Here is a 23,318-nt window from a genome sequence, read left to right on the forward strand (position 1 = left end):
ACCGATGGGCAGTTTGTCACACAGCTGACTTCATCTGCTTTTACACTCCTACTGTCATCAGACTTTAAAGGATCCTTAGAAATTCTGACTTCAGCTCAACACACTGACCCCACAGGTCAGAGTTTTGTGTGGGTGTGTGAGTTGTGTCACTTTGCTCTTGGACTGCATCGGGGAAATCCAGATTCTTCATTTTCATAACATTTGTGCTGCAATACGAGTAAAAAGTGTAAAGTACACTACAAAAACTGAAATCTGACTTTGATTAAATATCTCAGGTTAAAGGGATTTATGTTTGTTTCTTTTCTGCCGAGATACTTTTTTTCCAATAAGGTTTTTATGTTAGAAAATATCCTAACTTCCCATCATCAAACGTCCATTTCAGAATATTTCTAGCACTATCTCAATAAGACATTAAAACTTGATATTAAGAATTTATGATAGAAACTAAAAAATCATTAGTTACAAAGCAACTTCACACATTCATCAATATATGTGCTATTGTTGCTTCTAACATTTATTTACAGTTAGATTTTTTTTTCTTGAAAGGGATGGTAAAGTTTACTATCATGTTTCAAGTAGCTAACCAGCAGTGATCAACAGGAGGGGTAGATCTGTACTAGCTTCATAAACTTGAGAAAACTCAAATCCTTTTAAAACCTTTATCCAACCAATGTCTTCCATCGTTAATTTCTGCTAAACAGGAAAAGGCTTGCAGCAATGCCACTTTAAAATCTTTGAGTAACACAACTCCATGTTGGCCCTCCTGGCTCTGATCTCTCTCGTTAATGACTCTATTGATGCCGGAGGTCCGTTGATGAGCAGCGAAACTGTTTTAAACGTGGAAGCGACCGCCGATGTGTTGCTATGAGAAAGGCGCCTATAAACAGACCCACATCGAGTTACAGACTTCAAGGATCGGGTCCAGCAGAGTGACCTTTTCTCTATAAAGGAGTCAGTAAACAGATCCACTGGGGACCACCACCATGAACTGTGTCATTTGACAACATGGTCGGAGGCACAGCAGTAATTTTAAACAGCAGCATGTACATGCCGAATGCCAGGAGAGCCTAACTGATCCCCCGTCGCGGAGCTCGACTCACTTCGGAGGAGGAAAAACCTGTGATGGTCCTACAGGAGAATGTGCGCTGCATCGCTACGAGGCGGTCAGTCAGTCAACTGATATGAGGCCACAGATTTAGTATTCCTAACTAACATGAGCTTCAGGCTGACAGGCTGGAAATGCCTTATGTGGTGCCCTTAATTGTGCATTACCAGAGCTCTGCTCACACTCCACTTATCACACAATTTCATGTCTGATTTTAGTAATTATCTTTTTTCACAGCCTTAATGTACAAGTAGAACTATTTAGAGGAATGGTGAAAATGGATACAAATACTTAAATATGTTCAACCCAGCATAGCGATAGATCAACCTGTGCTGTCATCAGATTAGCATAGCTAAACTGAAATCTGTAGATACCATGTTTCAGAAAGAAAAATCACTGCTATTTGTCTCATGTAAATAGTAATACGTTATTTAAATGAAACACAACTGCTTTTCATTTGAGACTCCAAAAAACAGAGATTGTTACATCAGACGCATCGTCATCAGACAGGCTGCCGTCTTTATTGTCTGACCTATTATGTTCAAAAAGTCAAATTCAAAAAAGTGTCACCTTGTAGAGGAGGGCAAAACTTCATGACACCAAAACCGCACAATATTTCTAATAAATCTAAAGTAACATCCAGTTGCTGTGGGCATATTAATTCGACTAGGAAACAAACTCTAAGCTACTAATGTGATGGTGAGCGCCTTCAGCTGCGTACTATGTAGCTAAGTTTTATACTCTTACTTTGAAGTAAGAAAGAAAATAGTTCTCCAGTGTCCCCTTTGTGTCGAGTCGACTAACAAAGGTGGCTCACAATAACTAGCACCGTTTCTGCTTTATCTGCATTGTAAGAACACCGCAATTAGCTAACTGTTGGCTGCTAATGATGCTAATATTGGCATTTGCACTCTTTTAATGTGCCTGGGCTTTATTGAAAACTATTGGCTCAAAATCAAAACCACACACACTACATAAAGGTTACCTGGCTCTTACTGAACTGTTTCTGTGAAACATAGTGTAAGATTTATTAAACTTTAATTCCACTTGTGAAGATGCAAAAGAGAGCATTTTCAGTCCATTTTACAGTATAAACATCATCTTAAAATTGAACAAGCATAAAGTTCACAGTACTGTGTTATTGTACACCGACTACAGATTCCTTAAAACAGAGTTCATAATTTTTAAAAACATAAAAAGGTTTTATGGAAAACCCCGTATTGTTTTCTCAATACTGTGTTATCTTGTGGGTTGGCTGTATTGTTAGAAACATGGACAAAAAAATCTTTGACACAGATCTTGTCCAACTGAGCTGAAAAATATGACTTTTCTGCTTATATTAAAAATATTCTTGAAGTGTAGGAGGAGCACAAAAAAAAATTGAAAGAGCACTGAGGTATAATTGGAGTATTAATTGTCTAACATAAGCTGGTTTGCTTTAAAACAACAAAAAAAGAGGTAAAAATCACGCTTATGTTTTTAATTGGGCTGTCAAGACAACATCCCAGAGAAACTGCCTGGAAAATGTTCTAATTATACTGTTAGGTTCATTACCTGAACACATCCAGCCACTCACCCACACACAGGCTTATTTTCTACAGGCATGATTTTTCAGAGAGCCACTGTATGTTACTACATAAAAGAAAGTGCCGGACAGAAATAGACAATGCATCCTTTATGCGAAACGGCATTTGAACGACAAATGAATACATGCGTTTATGAAAGACGCTCGAATTTGAGGCAGCTTTTTTTAATCTCAACACTTTGTTGACGTGGTGAAAAATAGAGAACGGCTTTAACATTTTTCTCAGAAAGTATTTATTGGTTTTTAATGCTGCTGCCAGAGGGAAATTTCTGTCCAGAAGACTATAAAGAAAAGAAAGATTATATTTAGAGGAGCTCTCTCTATGATGGCACTGAGAAGAAATTAAGATAGACTGAGGGTTATTTACAGCAAAAAAAAAAAAAAAAAAATCTGATGGGAATGTTTTTTTCTTAATAGAAAATCTCTAAATAGTGGGGGGAAAAAATAAAGAGAGATGGGTTGATTTGTTTGAGTAAAACTGGCAAAGAACAAGTGCAATTTGTTTCAAGGTGTGTCTACACAGTAAAGATCACAGGATTGCAGATAACATGCCTTGATCTTGTTGAAGCCTTGGGCTCCTGCTTTGTAGTTACACATTTTAACTCTGCGCCAGCCGCACAAGCCTGTCTCTGGTGATCTGGAGTGGAGCTGGTAACCCTCCACTCCTTCTGCCTGCATGTTTCTTTTTTTTTTTTTTAAGGCCGGCCTCCCCATGCCATGCCTCTCATGTTTAGTGGGGTCGCCCAACTGAGGTGATGACATCACACGGGAAAAGGTTCACCCCCGATCAACTTACAAGTGCAAAAGTTTCAAGTTTAGCAAACAAAACAACCAGCCGTTTCTTGAAAACCATACAGCTGAACTGCAATGACGGTCACTTTGACTTTAGAAAAAACACAAAGTTAAATCAACTAATGCCACAATTCAAAACATCAACCATTATAAACATGACTGGTGAGATGGGACTAAAGGTTTCTGGCATTAGATTGCAGAAAATACAGTATTTTACTTGATACAACAGTTTTGTTTCTCTACTTCATGGAAATAGTGTAATGCTTTAAACAAAACTGTTTACCTACCTGTAATTTGGATTTTGTTGTGCTGTGAAACATCCAGTTTCTTATGAGTCATCAGTAAAAACATTTGATAGGTTAATAACATAAAAAAAGCTAAGGTTATCGTCACTATGAGTGTAGTTAAAAGAAAATTTAGTAAATGTCAGCTACAGCTGGCAATGGGCTACAAAATTTGTTTGTATTTGAGATTCTATATTCTGATGGTTTTCACAGAATGTAGAGATGACATTCAAGGTACAGTATGAAAAAAATGTTTTACATATTTGCTAAAACTATTACTATGCTGTGGCAGAATAACATGACAAAATGAAACTCTCTGCCTTCTCCCAGTGCTATTTTTAGAAATACTCAGCTCTGTCAGAAACAACCAATCAGAGTAAGGAGGAGGGTCTTAGTGCTGCCAATCATGTTCCCGCTGGTAACAGTTCTGGGTTTTTCATTATAGTTTAGTTTTACTTCATTGTCACTTTTTGTACAATTCAGTTAGTTTTAATTAGTTTTCAGAGTGTTTGCTAGTTTGTATTAGTTATTAGTTAAATGTTGCTTAGTTTCAGTTTAGTTTTTATTACTTATAGTAGTTTTAGTTTTTTCATACTTTGGTTCATTTTTAGGTGCAGAATTGAAAAAGGTCAGAATGTTGAGTTGTGATTATGTATACATCGATAAGGTAAAGGATACTTAACAGAAATGTATTCAATATTGTTGAAATAATTGAAAACTGACTCTGGTGTTTTATCCCAACTTAAGAGCTGTGATTTGCCAACAGCTGACGTAAACTGCATGTTTGGGGGGTAAAAAAAAAAATCTTATTTCATATTATTTTGAAAGGTGAATAAATGATCATAAACACAAAAACGAAGGATATTTTTGTCTCTTACTTGTATGTTTTAGTTCTATAAATGCACAATATAATTCCAGTTAGTTTCCCCCATTAACTACTGTTTTTATTTATTTCAGTTGACAAAAATGGTTTCTCAGTTTCAGTTGTGGTTTATGCCGCTGGTTTCAGTCACCCATGATAACCTTGCAGGCCACAACCGGAGGGCAGAGAAAATGTGAAGCGCATTTGAAAGCTGAAGCCGAGGTTGACCTTCCACAGGGGCTTTCACTGTCTGCGGTTCCAAAATAATCCTCGCCTTGTCAAACATCACTCAAGCTCAAGCTATTGCACAAAGTTACCATCCAGCTTAGCTTTCCTCTAATTTCACAAAACAAACAAACAAAAAGAGACGGAGAGACTCGTAGAAACTGGTATGTTAGCTGGCAAATCTGTAAAAACTACACTGGAGATCAAGCAGTGATGAAAGTAAGCATCCTTCGTAGAGTGTTGGGATAAGAAGCCATCACACACACACACACACACACACACACACACACACACACACACACACACACACACCTTGGTGGAGGCTTCGATTCAGGGCGATGCGGGGTGAAGCAAAGTGCAGAGATTACGGGGCTCCAATCCGAGCCGTTTATCTTGGACTTCTAATGAAACTGACCTTCTATGAATGCCCCTAATTATGCGAAATGATCCTTTTAATGAAGTCTTCAATCACAGTCACAGATCCCCCGGCTGACAGAGCTGCGGCTGTTACGTAAAAACCGCCGTTCGCGTGAAGAGAGGGGGAGGTCAATTTTTTTTTTTTTTTTTTTGATTATCGTGACAAATGCTAAATAGTTCCTCTTAATTGACTGTATTTTTGGCTCATTTCCACAACAAATTAACAGAAGAGCGAGCTTTTAGAGCAGATTAAGCGCCGTTTGTAGAAGGTAATGAACATGTCACAACATCGGGTCGAGCAGAGCGATGATCGTGAAGTCGGCTTTCTTTCTAATCGGCCTTCCGGAAGATCTCGGCTTAGTTTTTCAGCGACAGGATCAGAGGATATAGTCTGAAGATGGCGTTGACTCCACGGTGCAAAACAGTTTCGTGTGTTGAATTTTGGGTTTCCAGACATTTTTAAAAGCATGCAAATAAAGCAGAGATGGTGGGGGGAGTTGGAGTTGGCGATGGAGCGTTACCTTACTGCGCTGCATCCTTGGGAAAGCAAGACAAATATATACATAAAGAGCAGAAGCTATGTCTGCAAAATTAGCAAATTGCTTTCATCTGAAATCAAAGAGACTCCTACAAATCTATTAAACGCCACCTTTTGTTTTCCTTTTTTTTTTTTTTTGGTTTTGTTTTGTTTTACATAATGCATCATACTGGGACCAAAGCCAGCTTTTCCAGCAAAATGTAGACTCTTTGTTTTGAACAAATATAATTAGAGTTATTTTTAATGTACTTGCTGCAATGCTGAAGCTAATTTGTATTTGGTAAAGCGCAGTCCTTGATGAGCTATTCCCCGAGGCTGAGAGGCCCAGTTTGGATTTTTGAACCAGCATAAAATCCTTGAATTAAAGAAAACTCAAGGGCCCTCTACTTTCCAGAGATCGGCGAAGGCTGGGCATGTTGAGATGTGAATAGATGTCTCAGTGGCATCCGCCGCTCCGTTCTGAGCAACAGGACAAGGTTTTTATTATTCTGCTCCATTAGGTTCTGTTCTATTAAAAAAAAAAAAAAGTCCCAAACACGATCTATTGTTTTGTAATATTTTTGCCCAAATTATACGTCTCTTTATTTCTATAGTCGAAAACCGGAATCTGCTTTTTAAATAATTTACTGAAAGCCAGTTGGAGGACAACTTTTCATCTGAAAGAGGGACATCTACCAAGATCTGTTATTTTTAAAGTCTTTTTTTTTTTGCGTACAGCAGAGAGTACTGGAAAAATAAAGGTGGACAAAAGAGAAACAGACAGAGAAAGAAAGAGAGCAAGAAAGCAAAAGAAAAACAGAACGAATGATAGAGCGAGAGAGCAAGAAAGAAAGAACGAAAGACAGGAAGACAGAATGAGAAGTAAGCAAGAAAGAGAAAGACAGAACAAAACACAAAGATCAAACAAACCAGCTTCTCGGTTGGTGACTGTATGTTGTTTTTATGACCTTTTTTGTGACTTTATGTTGTAAAACACTTTGACCTTTCATGTTGCTTTAATGTGTTTTATGCAAATAAACGTGATTGACTGACACCAAAGTGTTTTGAATCAAATTGAATCTGTTCAGTAACATCTTAAAGACGCTACATAAGCCTAAGTTATGATAGTAATAAAGTCAGGTTTGTGCTGGAGCTCAGTGAGCGTCTTACCTTTGGCTGAACATCTGGTCCGGCGGTGTACGGAGCCAAGCTCGGGGGGACATCTGTGATGTAGGTTTTTCTGGGGCCTGGCGGCTGGTACGCCTGGGCCGGGGCTGGGACCGGGTCGGGCCTCCTGGAGCTAACTCCGCCTAGTTGCGGTCCCCCGGGGTACTGCTGCTCCTGATATGCCATGGGGGAGAACCCGGGCTGCGGTGGCCCGTACGCAAAGTCGGGACCTCTGGGCTGCGCGGGCATGTACTGCACCTGAGCGGGGCCGCGGATCGGCTGCTGGCCGTAATGGTGGCCGGCCGGGGCTTGGTGCTGGGGGCCGGGCTGGGCCGACCTCACCTGGACGTTGAAGGTGGGCTGGCTCGGGGTTGACGCTGTGGTGTAGGAGGCCGGGACGGGCTGAGGAGCCATGTTGCCTTGAGGCCTGGCGACGGGGCTGACGGAGGGAGGCGGCACGGACGAGACGCCCCCTTGAGGTTGGGGTTTGGGCATCGTCTTCTTGGTGGCAGTCAGAGGCGGCTGATTGGGGATGACCATGCGCTTGTAACCTGTCACCGGAGCGTTGGGGGCAGAGCCGGCCGAGGAGCCGGCGTTCTGAAAAACAGGAGAAACGGCTCGATTCAAAACTCAGAACAAAGTGACTCGGTTTCAAGACATTTCTGTATAAAACTCTTAACCTTGGCCCTTTTTGCTTTCAGATTCTAAGTGCTGGAGGAGAGAGCTGGAGTATTCACAGCTTTCTGTTCCAACGAGCTTCTGTGCCAGCACTTAGGGTTACCATGACCTGGGTGACTGGCGGTGTTCAACGAGAGAGATTTTATGTTAGAGAAACAAAAACCTGCACCACAACAAAGTCGTAATGTCACACACGAGTTATGCTTCCTGTTAGCCGGCTTCCTGTTGAGGATTCATCACAGACTATAATAAAAATGTCCACCCACAGCTGCCATACAAACGGCATACAGCACAAAAACATGAACCATGAGATTTGACATTAGACTGTTGAGAAGCGTATAAAAGGATATACTGCTGTGGAAAACTAAACTTTTCACCGTCTCAAAGTAAAAAAAATGAGAAAAAAAAAGACTGCAAAAACGGTAAGTGCTTTAAAGTTGTCATTAGGAGGTGATGTTGTCTGAAAGTTTGCTCATTTGAAGGTAATTCACCATTTAACACGGATTACGGCTTGTTTAATAGTGATTTTCCTCATAAGACTAGCATCTCGTCAGTTCTGATTTGTTTGTGTTACAGGGTTTCAACAGGTTGCGCCGACTCAAATTTAAGACATTTTAAGACCATTATGAATGAACTTTAAGACTGGTATCGCAACAAACATACAAAAGAAATTTTATTTCATGTTTTTTTTAAAGAATGGAAAGCTATTGAGGAAGAAACGGTACTTTAATTACCGTTCCTTTGAAACTTTCCCCCCATTTGTCATCATAGCTGCATCTGTGGCTCCATGTTTTTTTTCCTCATCCTTCTCAGCTGTACTTCCCTCCTAGTAGCAACTTTGTTGAAATAAAATCCATCAACAGGTAGGACAAGTGCCATCACTGCGTTTAAAATCCACAAAACCTCAGACTGCACAGTTTGTGTCTCACCAAATGCTGCTCTGATCAGTGCTAGCAGTAGCAATGTCCAACGTTTTCTGGAAAGCTTTGGCATCAAAAACAGACATTTCTGGGGTCTGTTTTGTGGCTCTTGGCAGCAGCTTTGTGCTTTTCACGCCGCATATGCCTTTCTACAGTGTTAACCCCCATAGTGCCAAGCTTTATTCCAAACAACACGTAGCATCGTACGGGTTAGCAACAGAAGTGAGCCAGTGGCGAAAGCGAACATCGTCCAGCCCACCGGTAATAACTTTGCACTTTGCTACGTTTTCATTACAAATGTAAGTAAAACTTTGTCAATACTTCAAATATTTATCATCATATTTGTTAGAAATTTGAATATTTGTCAGTATTTTGAAATTGCTGTGTTTCCATTAACTCAGAAATGCATGTGAATAAGTTTGTTCACGTGATAAGTCACAAAAAAAGCAGCCTTCATCCTCCTACCTCTTCCTGTTGTGTTCTTCAGGAAGTGAAGAAAGCGCTCTTTAAGTTATTAAATAATAATAATTAAAGATGGTTAACTAGTCCTACCATGTAACCCCTGTGATTACTGTATTTGAGGTCAACTTACATTTTGTTTTAATAGCTTGAGACATTTTAAGGCCTTGATTTTTGATACCTGAATTTAAAACTTTGTAAACACACCCTGTGTTAGAAATGTTAAAAACTACAAATCGATTTCCTCTCACTTCACAATTGTCCACCACGTTGTGCTGTAATGTACAAAATCCAATCTTAAAAAAAAGAAAGAGAAAAGTTTAACAAGTTTGAATCCTTTTGCGAGCCACTGTACTTTATGATTCATTCGGACGCTTTGTGCTGTTGAGGCTTCCTGGACAGCGGAAAAACTACCCCCTCCATGGCTCCCTATAATCTATGGATAATAAAGCGAGAAGGGAGTTAGGAGAGGGGAAAAAATTGCTTGGCAAAGGATACTATGACAGCCGACTGGCAGTGGCAAACGACACTTCTGCTGACACCAGCTGCTTGTACGCTGGAGCTGTTAAATCACTGAAATTTGTGGCGCTGGTGTTCCTGGGAAGAGATGGCAGTAAAGCAGCAGGCCTCTGCTGAGATCCTGAATGACTGCAGCATTTCGATCCAGTGTCCAACAAAATATTGCAGCTAAAAAAAAAAAAAAAATCGCGGGCGAGCAGCAGAGAGCTTCACTGAGATGTCAGAGACTCGTGCGGCGAGTCTCTCTCTCCAGCGGCGTTTTTTTCACCAGCGCCGCATATTGGTGTCAGACGTTCAACCATTCTAAAAAAGGTCTATCATTAACCTTGGATGGCCTTATTAGGTTACCGCCTGAAGCCAAAAACTCTGAGTCAATTAGTAAATTTGCAGCACCACAAGAACAAAAAAAAAAAAAAAAAAAAAAAAAAATGAACACTTGTAGCCTTGTCTTCCAAAATGGGGCAATTGCTTTCCCCCTCAAAGGTGATCAAAGCTGTGCAGACAAGTCACAAATAGGGAGGTTTTCCTCTAGCTGACAAAAAAAAAAGAAATCAGTGAAAACACACATCACTCTGTTATCCTCCTCATGCACAGGGATAAAGAAAATTCCAAGTTTTGGTAAAACGCATCAACTTTGTGTAAATCCTATCTAATCTAAGTCAGAGGGAAGCCCCAAAGGAACCGATGGAAAAAAGCTCCAGAAAATTTTTTATTTATTTTTTTTGCGCTCTCGCTCTGATTTCTGCCTCACTGATTAGCGCTGATGTTTATTTAAAAAGTGTGTCTGTCTGCATATGTATGGAAACGGCTCCACTATGCCCTTTAGGAAGAGATATTACTTAATTTAAATGTTTCATGGCTTTTAAATACTTGAGATTATTCATTTATCTTTGAGGCCTTAGAACCTACAGTAGCATTTAGTTTCATGGAGCAGGCAATGCAAATCGGCCCCCTCAAAACGATTATACTGTCATGGTGGGTTTTCCACAAATTACATTAAGAGAATAGATTCATCCTTTTCTGGGGGAGGAGTGGGGAGGGAAGCGAGGAGGATCGGTGGGGGGTGGGGGAGAAATTAATCAAATGTTTTAATATCGGAGCAGAAAATGTCTCTGTAGTGGAAAATGTTGCCAAATGAACTGATTCTACAGTTTGTCTTGGACTGGTCAGCTTCAGTGAGATCAAAGAGAGATAGTATTAGGCCTAAACAAGATAAGTAGTGAGTCAGAGAGAATAGATGTCGATTATTATGCAATGCAGTAGAGTATCATTATGACATTAGCAAAAAGAGCACATGGTTTGTGTAATCAGCAGTGGTTTGAGGGACTGATTTGGTCAAAAGTCCGGAATAACACGGACAAGCAAATCCGTCCAGTGGAGGTTCCACTTGGCAACTTATGGGGATTCAAAGATCCACTGCTGACATGCCTGTGTCTGATACCGCAGCAAGCGTTTGGTGGAGTCTACAGCCCCTTTCTGATAACGGTTCTGCAATAAACAAGCACTCAGGCACCCACCACGCTGTCCTTTCATGTCATAAAAGGTGATTCGTCAAGATCACGGCGGTGTGCGCTCTTACAGCGTCATGTTGAGATTACAGAACCAAAGGGGCATTGCTTACAACTTGCAGAAACCAATATATGATGTGCAATGGGCTCGACACACAGGGAGTGATGGACGACAGCGAGCAGCAAAGGTTTTCCACCATTTGGAGCGAACCCAACACACTGGATACGATGGCAACGTGTCGAAAGGTGAACATTTTTCAACTTCCTTATGTCGCATCGCGAGCTTGCGTGTATGAGCTCAGAATTTTATCAGTTGAAGGGAAACTGGTTCCCACCTCATCACACAAGTTCAATTGGAAATAAATGGACAGAGAGCAACGTCGCCTTCTTTGGGTCAAGACAGGAAGACTTGGGAAAATTACAGAAGGTGCTGAGCGTATGTCGTGAACCTCGCCCAGCAGAGTCATAGAGCCCCATCCTGTTCATGTTGTTATCCACATCAGATTCTGAGTAACATATTTCTCTGATCAGACAGACTTTGAAAGATCCTGCTGTGCCTCTGGTCTCTATGCTCAAAATGGACTCCTGCAGCTTCTGCAGCCATCTTAATTTTTTTATCATGTCTCGACGTCACGGTCGCTCCACGATCTCGTATCACTGCTTCATGGTAACTATTTCCTAATGTGGTTCAGGGGTTTAATAACCTTGCTCACCGACACCTAACAGGTCCCACTGCTTCAGTAATTTTGTGTGTTTAAATGTGAAATTCATATAAAAATTTGTTTCCAAATATAAAATCTTGTATGAGTGTCATACCTGTGTACTTCAGTTAAACGTATTTAGCAAAATACCTTGAAGAGTTTGAGTTTTCATTGAAGGTTTGTTAATTGTACCACAATTGTTAATTTGAACCACAAAATATTACCAACATGATTCCAATGTAACGTTTCTGTATCTACATGGAAAGAGACATTTTGTGCTGTTGTTGCTAGAAGCAAATCTCAATGCCTTTTGTAGAAATCCTGCATTATATTCTTTTATAAACACTCTGTCCTCCGTTCATCAGACTGTTAAACCAATCCTAAAATTACATATTTACTCAATAATACATCAAGAATCGGTTTTATAACAAAATATGTTACAGCTTTACAGATTGCATTTAAAATCGTTTTGTGTTTTGCAGCTGCTGCTACTGAAACAAAACTCACTCTACTTTCTTTTATTTACACTTTTTACCTGAATTTGATTTGAATAAAACAATAGCAAAATCCCATTACATTTGCACTTAAGGGTGAAAGGTCTGTTTTGATGCAGCTTCTGTATATTAGTGGCAGGTTCAGCATACGTGCAGCATCGGTGTGACTCCCTGCTGTTTCTCCAGCTACACACACACACACACACACACACACACACACACACACACACACACACACACATTAATTTCCCAAAAGTTTTCTCCAACACCTTCATAAAAGTTAACCCTCACTCCATACCATAATTCAAACTGACTTAGCAAACAACTTAAGTGTGAAATTTCACAGAGATCCTCAAGAAAGCCTTTCGACACATTAAAAAAGATTAGGAGAGACTATACAAGCCTTGAAGGGGGGCTGAGTAAAACTGTTAACTTTGCACTTCAAACCACACGGGTGAAGGATTTTTTTTTCTTTTTTCTTTTTTTTCCCCCTCTTTGTCTTTTTCTTTTTTTATCCAGCGAGCTCGGGAAAAACCCCTAAAGTAGAAGAAGTTCTGGTGGCATCTTTTCAGACTCGTCTGAGGCCTTGGATATTAATCTCTGTAAACTTTCTCCTGATTCTCATTCAGCTGCTGTCGACGGCCGCCTCTGCCGTCCATTTGCATCTGCCTGTTTCAGCATTTACGACGACTGCCGTGGAGGAGTTCACAGTCGACGCCGAGGCACTCCCTTATCGCGTGTCTGCGGTCGGACCGATCTTCGCGATGAGCAAAAGCCACGTTGAACGAGCCCCAAGCCGCAAAGCGATCACAAAACACGGGTGTATCGGTCCTCTGCCTAAAATAGTTCCAGATAAAGCCAATTAAAAGATGATTAAACATTGTGTTGGGAAACGTCACGAGACCCGCAGCTGTTTTCTACTATCTCTTTAATTGCTGATAGTGATTTTTTTTTCTGTTTTACACACGGAGAACTTGTCTGCATATCTGCTGTTGTTCAGCTACTATTAAGTGACACCCTCACACGTTTCCACACACGTTCATGAATCAGAGCCCATATTCGATCAGCCTACAGAAATGAATTTTTACCAAAATACTGCAGTTCTCAAAGCCATTAGCGCTGCTGCCCATTGCACTGCAATAACAGCTCCATAGAAGCACCTTGTTATTAGTATTGAACACATTCATTTTGTTCTGATTTGCAGTAGGAATTCTAAAAAATATGTGCAAAGAAAAAAGTAAGTACATTCTTTAAACAGTAAATGGAAAATAAGCTCTATGAATAAGAGCAATACAGATTGGACCAATCTGTTGGCAGCACTTTTTCACACGGTCATTTGTTGCTTCATTCCAAACCTGCAGGACCAAAGCATGTGGTTCAAGTTAAAGGGGCAGGATTACATATTTTCCAGGCACAGTTACTGAGATGTACCGTATTTTCCGCACTATAAGGCGCACCTAAATACCTTCAATTTCCTCAAAAGCCGACTGTGCGCCTTATAATCCGGTGCGCCTTATATATGGACCAATATTGAGCCACAACAGGTCTAGCAACTACGGTAAGCAGCCGCCGACTTCATTTTCGCCCGTAGTAGAAGAAGCGAGCGGTGCATGCTGGGATAGTTGTCAGAACACTGGTTTGTTAATAAAGCTTGACTGACCTATCTACTTACCGACTGTCTAAAATCAGGTCGTCTGCAGGTCATTTAGCACATTGTTCTCCATGAACATGCTGTGCGTGACCAGAGAAGGGTGACCATCGTCCGGCCACGCCCCGGCCCAGTCATGAAAAGCTCTCCTCGCCGACCGGAGTCGGACTGTTTTGTTGACATCCTTTATGTCAACAAAGTGGCTTTAGACATTCATCCGGAGTGCTTCGACTAGGACTACCAAAGGACCAGCCCCTATACATTTAAAGCCGGGAGGGGCGGGGTAAGAGAGACAGAGACTGCAGTGGCAGTGTGGCGGTTGGTCTGTGATACCCAGAAAGCAGTTGGGCACAATATCACAACAACAACACCGTGAGTGAAACAATGACTGGGGCAGCCTACTATATAAAGTACTCGGGGAACACTTTATTATTATATATTTATAGAGTACGGAACAAAGGGACAGGTGGCAACCTTAACTGTAGCATCTATTCTATGCGCCTTATAGTGTGGAAAATACGGTAGCTCCTATAATCAGTTCAGCATAAGTGCAGTTTCACCAGGTGCTTTGCCAATTGCTGCTGGCTAGTCTGAAGGAGCTAACTGGGGTAGTTATGGTAGGATGGCTGCTCTGTGAGGCAGAAGTTTGGAAACTTGAAAACTGCAGCTTAATCATCAAAGGTGGTGTTCGGTCTTAACAGACATTTTGTACAGCTGAATGAAAGAATCAAGGCAAAACTCCAGGTGTGTTTTTAATGAGGGGATAAGATTATAACATGATGTACAGCTCAAAAAAGTCAATTTCACATAATACTATCCATTTAATGTGTGGACAAACTTGACGTGTTTATATTTGTGAAGTTGGACAGCAGGGTTTTTGTTTTGGAATCACTCCATTGTAACAGTTTGACATGTAGATGGTGTCTACTGGTTGCTATGAGGCATTGGTGGCCCAAAGATGTCACTCTGTTCAATTCCTAAGGCGGTTTCTCTTTTTACCTCCTTCAGCATCCAGATTAGTGTATTTGATTGGAAAATTAAAACAAATCCTCAGGAAAAGGGTGACTGTCTTATCTATAATCCCGGGAAACAGAAAGCAAAATATTACTCGAAAGCATTTTGTCGAAACTCTGATTAACTTAAAAAACGTGACGCATGTCTCAGTTGCACTTATTGGTAACACAATAAATCCCCGTAGTGATACAACTGAAAACAATAACTTCTTAACCTGGATTTTTTTTCTCTCCGAATAGATTTATTCAACTTAAAGGTTGAGTTTTCTCTGTGTGAGATTTTGGTACTTCAATAAAAAGGTACATTTATTTTAATGCTATTGCTACATGATCTGTCTCACTGATGGCAGCAGATTTGTCTGCCTTTAACATGTGTCCTGGGAGACATTTTCTGGTCCTGTGCCGGCGCAACGCAGAGACTCACATTTGTCACGCTGGCAACATGAAACAAGCATAAGTGCTGTCTTTTAGTCATGTTTTCATTCCCAGCTGAGGTTTGAGTGGCACCACTTTCTTCATCTAATCTAATGACGGCTCTTGTTCAAACTTAATGGCATCTGACAGGAAAATTACGCGCAGCAGCTGTTACTGGATTTGAGCGGGAACACATAAGAAAAACAGACTGGGACTTGTTTGTTGAAAAACTAGCTTTGACTCCTTCCTTCCAGAAACAAATTAAAGTATGAGCTGTGTCAATACAAATAATGTTTTTGTTTTGTCCAAGTAAAATAAATTCCTGTAGCACGTTCTTAAAATTATGAAATTTTCAACTCCTTTTCCCCTGATATAATGGGATATAATTGCAAGATACATTTTCTCCATTATGTTTTACAGTGTAAGAAATATGGCTGTTAGAGATAAACCAGTCAAGACTTTGTGGTCGATTTCCGATCCCTGATTTTTGCACAACTTTGACCAGCCAATACAAATTTAGGCCAATTGGGATTTAAATAATATAAGGCGTTATAAAAACATAATTAAAAATCAGTTTTCCATGTATTAGTCGTATTAAGAGTAAAGGCAACAGTGCACATTTTAAACTGGGAAAATAACATCTTCTTTTGGTAATTAGCCCAGTTAGCATTGTTAGCACTGCAAAAATATCAGCCTCTGTGTGTATTCCCAGTAGATCGTCGCCTTCATTCTTAATTTTCAGAACATTTCAGAATCAAGCATGCTTCAAGAAAATATGGTTACAATAAACAGAGAAAACAAAGAAAACTTTGTCATACTTTATACGTTACGTTATACGTCATCTGCTTTCAATTCTGCTCTCTCTTGCCGTCTCGCAGCCAAGCTGAACAGCAGACGCGTCTCGGTGCATCGTAGAAAGAAGTTTCATGTTTAACATGAAACATCTCTGGGCTTTCGTGTGATTTCAAACACCTCACAGGTGCTAAAACTAGTTAGCTTCGAGACTTCGCTCAGTAACGGCTTCCACGCTCAAGAGTGTTGTTTATAGTGCAACCCTGATAGTAGCACTTAGGTATGAAAAAAAAAAAAATCATCAGCTGATTTCGCACACTAAATGCTTAAAAGAATAAATTGTACTAAATAAAAAAAAACTGATGCCAAAATCATTATCAATTTGCAATTAAACTAAAGATTATTACATAAATATAAGAATGACATATTTATTGTTCATAAGTTTAAGACAAAACGAAAACAGTGAAACAGCATTTACATCCAGGCAATCGGTTATTCTCATCTTTTCTCTAAACAAGAAAGTACTCTTTGAAAATTAAACTTCATCTCATGTTATTATTTTCTAGAAACCAAAAGAACATTCAGCTATAAATGTTTAAAGCATCGTGAAGCAACCAGTCTGCGCAAGAAAGACAGGTCAAAATATTAGAGCTGTCACAATAAACAGATAATTGAGCAGCACATCCTGTCCTCTGACTCCACTCGGCAGACAGACATAATAACATCCGACACGCAGATTCCTTGTTTTTTTCTACCTGAAATACAGTTCAGGAGATGATGTGGTTGAACATGAAGTTTATGTTTTAAATTTCCAGTTATATAATCTTTTTTAAAAAAGCTGGGTTCTAGGGGAAACGGTATGCAAGATTTCTGGGATGATGTAACAACATCATACAAAGTAGGGCGTATTACTCACTGATGCAACTGAAAAAATTATTTTCAGGGCTACTGCGCGGAGAGAAGGAAAAAAAAAAAAAAGTCGATGAGAGTCACCAATCATGACACTTCCGCAGGCTATCTGTACAAAAGAAGGGTATGTGTGTTTTAGCCGCGCTCCCACCGCAGAAACTAATTGTTTCACTCACCTCCTGCAGAACTGCAGGCCAGTCTCTCACCACACGGCCCTGACTCATCCCTAATGAGCTTTCATGCACTCGTGACCCCCCTCCCATCCCCCTCCGCTCCCGCTGCGGGAGGCGAAACGCCGTACACTCAGAGGGGAAAGAAAAAAAAAAAAAAAAACGTCAGCCGCTTACAGTGTCCGTGTCATCAATCCCTGAAACAGTGACTGTTGCACCAGGAGCCACGGCTGTTTTGCGTGTTAGCTCCCGCGCGTTCCCGTAGGGGCGGATGATGTGCAGCGACAGCAGCAGTTGATTTCAGACCTCACAGCGCCGTTTCCAGGACTTTCTGATGTAAGAAGGCAGGTTGCATTGACTGACACAACTTCCTGGATCAAGTTCAATTTATCGTCGCTTCGCCGCCATAAATGAAAGACAAAAGGATGATGGATTTTTTTTTCTTTCTTTCCTTCCCACTAACAAACAGTGAGATTACAAAACCGAGTGCCTGCGGGCACGCTCGTCTCCCCCACAGTTGGCTGCTCCTGTCAAAACTCAGAACCTGCTGCTGGATTGGTAAATAGACGCCACCGGCGCTATGGTTGCATCTCTGCTTCAGGCACCAACAAACCAATTAGACAATTGCAGCTTAGGAAAATAAACAAATAAAAACCATGGTTAGGTTGTAGTGAGAAAAAGACACCCAGTACCAGAGCCACAGGCCCAAACAGAGTGTAAACAACGACCTTTCGCCTTCACCTTCTACCAGAACAACCAATCTAGCTAGTTAGCGAGACCAGTGGAGAATACTGAACTTGGTGTTTTGTTCAAGGTGCCAGTTTGAGATGATTTGCTTTTTTGCGTCATCCTGTGTTGGCCCCACTTGAAGTAGGACGCAGGGCCAACACAGTTGGTTTGTGGCAGTTTTAAGATGCTAATTTGAAAATGACCACCAGACTGAACAGTTTAAGAAACAATAATAATAATAAACTGCCAAATATCAGTGTTTTCATATAGTTCTGAAAAGTAAAATGATATCCAGGTTTCTAGCTTCAGCCTTTAGTTTAACGGCCATTACCAAATACCCAACCGACAAGCAGACACGTTTTGTCTAAATACTCACAAAACAAGAAAAATGCTTCTTGAGTTCACAAATTTATAAATGATTACTATAAAAGTAAAAATTAGTAAACCAACAATAAGATAATATATTTTAATATCTGTGCTATAGCATGTTTCATCACAAAAACGACAATAAGCAGCTTTTTAGCTTCTGACGGCAATTATTTAATACATCACAGACACACAAATGCTTTATCAACCTACTCATGAAACTAAAAACAATGCTTCTAAAGTTAACAAAAATAATAAACGATTATAAAATTTCTTAACAGTATAAAAATATTTGACGCCTCAGTCAGCATTACCTGTAAATACAGGAGAAATCCAGGCTTTTGTGTTCTTAATGTTACAAAAATTAAGACTCATCTGACCGGGCAACATTTTCTAATTTGTTATTGTGTGTGTGAACTGTAGACTCTGTAAACTTTTTAATAGAATTAATTCCAGGATCTGTAATAAACTGCATTTTAATTGAAAACAAAATAAGCAACATTTTTGATTCAAAAACCTTTTTTGCTGCTACACTACTGAATAAATAAACATGATCTCAACAACAAAGACAGTTGTTTTAAATCTGTTATTTAGGTTATCGAACCATCAAATTGGTGCAAAGTGAAATTTCCATTCAGTTTTCCGGTGTTTCAGAAACTTCTTTGAAAAAAACCATCTTTAGAAATGTGGACGCTGAGATTAGTGTTGAGGACGTTTGTGTTGCTGCAGCATGTTTAGCATTGAGATTCTATTTAACCCTTGAATAGCTTCACTGATAGGCTAACTACTTTTAGCACAACTGGAACACAACAATAGTCTGTTCCAGCATCCAATCAGATCACCTCTAGAAGCAGAAATTAACCCCCGGTGGGCCGAGAGAAGTGGTGGTGTTGATTGTCGTTGTTGTCAGTGAATGTTGTTTGTGCGTCAGATTTACGGTCGTACTTAAAACGTGAATATTTTACAAAGATTCTGGCTGGAACCTTTGTATCCACAACAAAAAAAACCCATTATTTTAACATGTTAATATCTATGACTAATCAAAACTAAGGCATTTAATTAGCTAACAGGAGTTGCCTAAGAGTTAGCCAGGACTCTGTGTGGTCATCATCTGCTGTAGTTCAAAAGGTTGGAAATCGAGATATAATTTTCTGCACATCTTGGCTACAAGTGGCTTCTTGAGCTACTGCTGCTGTTCTAGCATCTCAACCTGACTGTCCATTTTACTCTGACCTCTGCCAGGCATTTTTGTTCATAAAACCACCATTCTATTGTAACTTTCTCTTTTTTGTGCCATTTTCTGTAAGTCCAAAAGGTGAAAATCCATGCTTAAAGTCACCTAAATCGTCTCTCATCCTAACTCCTAGGTTTAGTCTGAACTTCATCACCGGTAGAAGCTTAAATGCATGGATTTCCTGACACGTGATTGGTTAAATCACTGTTTGCGCTATCAAACCATTGAATAAGAGCGAACAACTCAGACGGCTCAAAGAGAGGCCGCACAAAACCTGCGCTGACTTTGACATTTGGATTGGCTGTAAAACTTCCACCAAGACCACAGGGCTGTTTTTCAAAGTTTTATTTTCCAAAGTTGACCCAGATGCCAACCAACATGCAACGCATGTTGTCAACATTATGCACAATAACGTGGACGTGATGGAATAATTGATGATAAACTCCAAAAAGTAGTTTGTGGTACAGCCTCTCTCAGGGACTTAAAAGCACAGATCATCGTCAACATGAAGACCGTCAGAAAAAAAATTGACAGCAAAGCTTTCCAGGAACTCCAAAGAGTGCCTCCACTCATTATTATTCCCTCAGTCACCTCTGTGCTTCAGCCAAAAACAAACGAAGCGCTGCTTCCTTCCAGAGGGATTTAATTTTCTACACTGATGAACATGTAGGTCAGAGCCACTTAAGAATTATGCAGGGAAAGTCAAAAGTTTGTTGTGTTGCTTAAAGCAGCTCATCTCACAATTTCTCCAGCTGATGGAAAAGAAAGATGCTACGTCTAACTCTGGAATGTAAGTATCTCTAACATGAAACCTACAACGCCTATAGATATTGTTTTCATGGCTTATTTTAGGCCTAAATAATTTGTATTTGCAGATTGCACAACAAATTATCATACGCTTTCTAATATTTGTTTATGTCCCCCCCAAAAGAGAGCTAAAAGTGACTTAAAGCCACTCTGAAACTTGAGCGACTCCTCCTTTACCTTTATGCCCTAAAAGTACATTAAGAGAATATAAACATGACAGAGAACATTGAGGAGAATTGTAATGGTCATGCATGCTGTCCTCTAACTTGATCTAAAGAAAACATCAAGTCGTATCTGCGTCTCCAGGGATGGTTTTGCATAGTGTGTGATCAGTGGGAGATTCAGGGGCATGCAGAGAGGGGCCTATCATTCCTGCCATGTTGTGACAGAGGGTGCCAGCTGCGATGCTCTGTCTGCTGAGCGACAGAGTGTCACGGCATGGCTTGACTGGCACAATGTGAAGTGGGGCTTCCTCGAGGCACTAATGTGATAGGATCCATCTCAGCAGCCTTTCAAGCACTCGGCTTCAGCTGAACTGTCTGCAGGCTTCAACAATGCCCGGCCCCTTCTGCGTGCACATGACTAGTTACTAAGCAGACGTTGGGCCATTTGGGTCCAATGCAAAACGCTTTGACGAGACTCTTGCGTTTGATGCTTTATGGAGTACGGCGTCTTGAAAAGGTGCGGCTTGATAAAAATCACAAGAGACGCGAGACTTGACTTGGCTTTCTACAGCAGTGACCTGTGAGTTCCCTCGGACTCGAAGCCGGCTGATGTCTTGCGCCAAAACGAAGCGCGGACCGTGTGTGTGGAGCGCAGACCAGTTCGCTGCTGTTGCAGTAGGTCGCATCGACACGGCATGCGGGAAGCCAGAACTGCCAAAAATGTTTGGGCATTACGGAGAAGTTATCATGGTGGAGTTTTCTTTTTCTAAGAACCTATTGTAACAACTTGGAAGTCAAATATCCCCCTAGGAACGCAGTTCTCAGGTCCAGCAATGCTAAATACAAACTGCACTCAGTAGCTGCTATGCAGGGAGTTCACAGTAAAGTCTCCAGATGTTCCCAGAGCCCATCTGGGAGGTAAAGCAATCAGCACAACCACAGCATGACAGGCTATTGGCACAAGCTTTTAATATGAAAACCTACATCTATGAGCTACACCTCAGTCTTAGTTCTGCCAATGAAAAAAGCTCAATGAAAAGAAAAACAGACTTTTGCTATATTTATTTGAAAACACAAGTATATGAGCAAAGAAAAGATTTTCCAGCTGTTTAAAGTTTTAAAAACAGACATTCAGCTTTATTAGAAGTTATAAATACATGGAACTAAAATCTTAATGAAGCAGAATTTTAAAAAAAGAAAAGAAAATATCCGATCGTAAACGCATGTGACCTGAAAGTGACCTAAAACTGGAGTTTATGTCGCTGGCATTGTTTGGTCTTTTCTTCCTCTCAACCATTAGCTGACTCTTGGCTCTTAATGTAGCCACCATAGTGACATTATTCACTGTGTGCAAGCGGGGAGAGTTTCACGAGCTTAAAATATTGAACGCGAGAACTCTTAAGTTCACGTCAGAGGAGCGCGAGCCATTTTCCTAAATGGAATCCCAGTAATCCTCAGCTCCATCCGTCCTCGCAGGCAGAGCCGACACGTGTGCAGACGTCTTCCACACGGATCCAAACGAAGCCGAGTGGCTTTTAATTGAGGCGGAGCCACGGCTGGCGAGTGAGTCGCACGTCCTTGTTCCCATAAGTTCTGGCACTGCCAGAAGGCAGCCTAGTTGCAGCTGAATAGTTCTTCCTCTTTGAATCCATTAGGAAAGACGCTATTTCGCATAAAACACTCCACACAGACGAGCACAAATACACACAGAGACCCAACTGGGGGGGAGGAGGAGGAGGAGGGAGTTTTTCATGGAGCTAAGTTTGTGTCATTTAGCAAGGCCGGGTTTTCAATATTTTATTCACCGTGCCACACATTATTGTTTCACAGAGTGCGGATGAATCAGACAGGGAGAGCTTTTAAATTTCGACTTAAGTGTTATTAAAACAGACAGAATCAGATCAGGGTGAGGTGCTACTTCAATGGAAGAGGCACGCTGGAGTTTAATTGGGATAAAATGTCACCTTCCTAATGTGTAGAGATAACAGTAACCAAAGTGGTCATAGAGTGGGGAGCTACTTAGGCACCTCATCTTAGCCAAAAGGAAAAGAAAAGAAGAGGAATGAAAAGAAGTCACGTCACGCTTAAAGATTTTTCTTTTTATTATTCCTGATGTACTTTTTGATATAAAAATAAATCCCTGGCATTAAGGGGTGACATTTTTATTTGCTCCATCTGTTGTAGGTTTTTACCATGTGAAAGAGTGGAAGGAAACAAGAGCAACAATTACCTCCTGCGGGGCTTTGAAAATGCGACTCTGTTTGCTGAGCAACCGGGAGTGGGCCGACTCCATCAATCTGAGCCAATGAAGAAAGGGAGTCTGAATACATACATGCACCCTGAATCAGACGGCGCGCAGCTGCAGTGGATCAAAGTAAGAAAAAAGAAAACCTTCCGTTTCCTTTAAACAAACAGTTCCCCACGTTGGGGCTGCTTGCTGATTCATTTGTTTACTAGAAATGCACCAGAGGTCGGAGTGACTTGGGGGGCGCGGCGGTCGGAGGTTCAGTGCACCTCGACGGAAGCGGCGGTGCGGCTCCGGAGCATGATGAGCGCGCTGTTTTGACACTCATCTGGACCTCCTTGTTAACTCCCCCACAACAGATGTGATGCGCTCAGACAGGCCTGTGCGGCGCGCGAGCGGGGGCCCGGTCGGGCTCAGGCTGCAGAGCGGCGTACTTGAAGGATTTAACATGAATATGCTCTCTTGTATTTCCCCAATATGGCCAAACAAGAGAATTAATGGCATATTAGAAAGGGGATGTTAGAGGAGAAAGCACAGGGTAGCGGAGAAGGTCTACCTAAACGCTGAGAAATCCAAACTCGACTGACTCGAACG

General features: G+C 40.9%; 1 protein-coding gene and 1 long non-coding RNA gene across 7 annotated transcripts in view; one reads left to right on the top strand and one right to left on the bottom strand.

The window, feature by feature from the left end:
* The window catches only part of lpp (LIM domain containing preferred translocation partner in lipoma), a 208,967-nt gene that overhangs the window by 75,447 nt on the left and 110,202 nt on the right, over positions 1–23,318 (bottom strand). For all 6 annotated transcript variants that reach the window (XM_015035946.1, XM_015035945.1, XM_015035949.1 and 3 more), the window contains one exon: positions 6,958–7,551. In XM_015035946.1, coding sequence (XP_014891432.1) covers positions 6,958–7,551 — 594 coding nt within the window. The remainder of the gene's footprint in view (positions 1–6,957; positions 7,552–23,318) is intronic.
* Positions 1–23,318, top strand: LOC106949591 (uncharacterized). The gene is made up of 3 exons (XR_001425405.1): positions 1–115; positions 22,664–22,853; positions 22,937–23,318. It is a non-coding gene; the product is annotated as an uncharacterized LOC106949591 (long non-coding RNA).

This window comes from Poecilia latipinna, unplaced genomic scaffold, assembly GCF_001443285.1.
Source record: "Poecilia latipinna isolate Pla-1442-1.1 unplaced genomic scaffold, P_latipinna-1.0 Scaffold352, whole genome shotgun sequence".
Classification (NCBI taxonomy): Eukaryota; Metazoa; Chordata; class Actinopteri; order Cyprinodontiformes; family Poeciliidae; genus Poecilia; species Poecilia latipinna.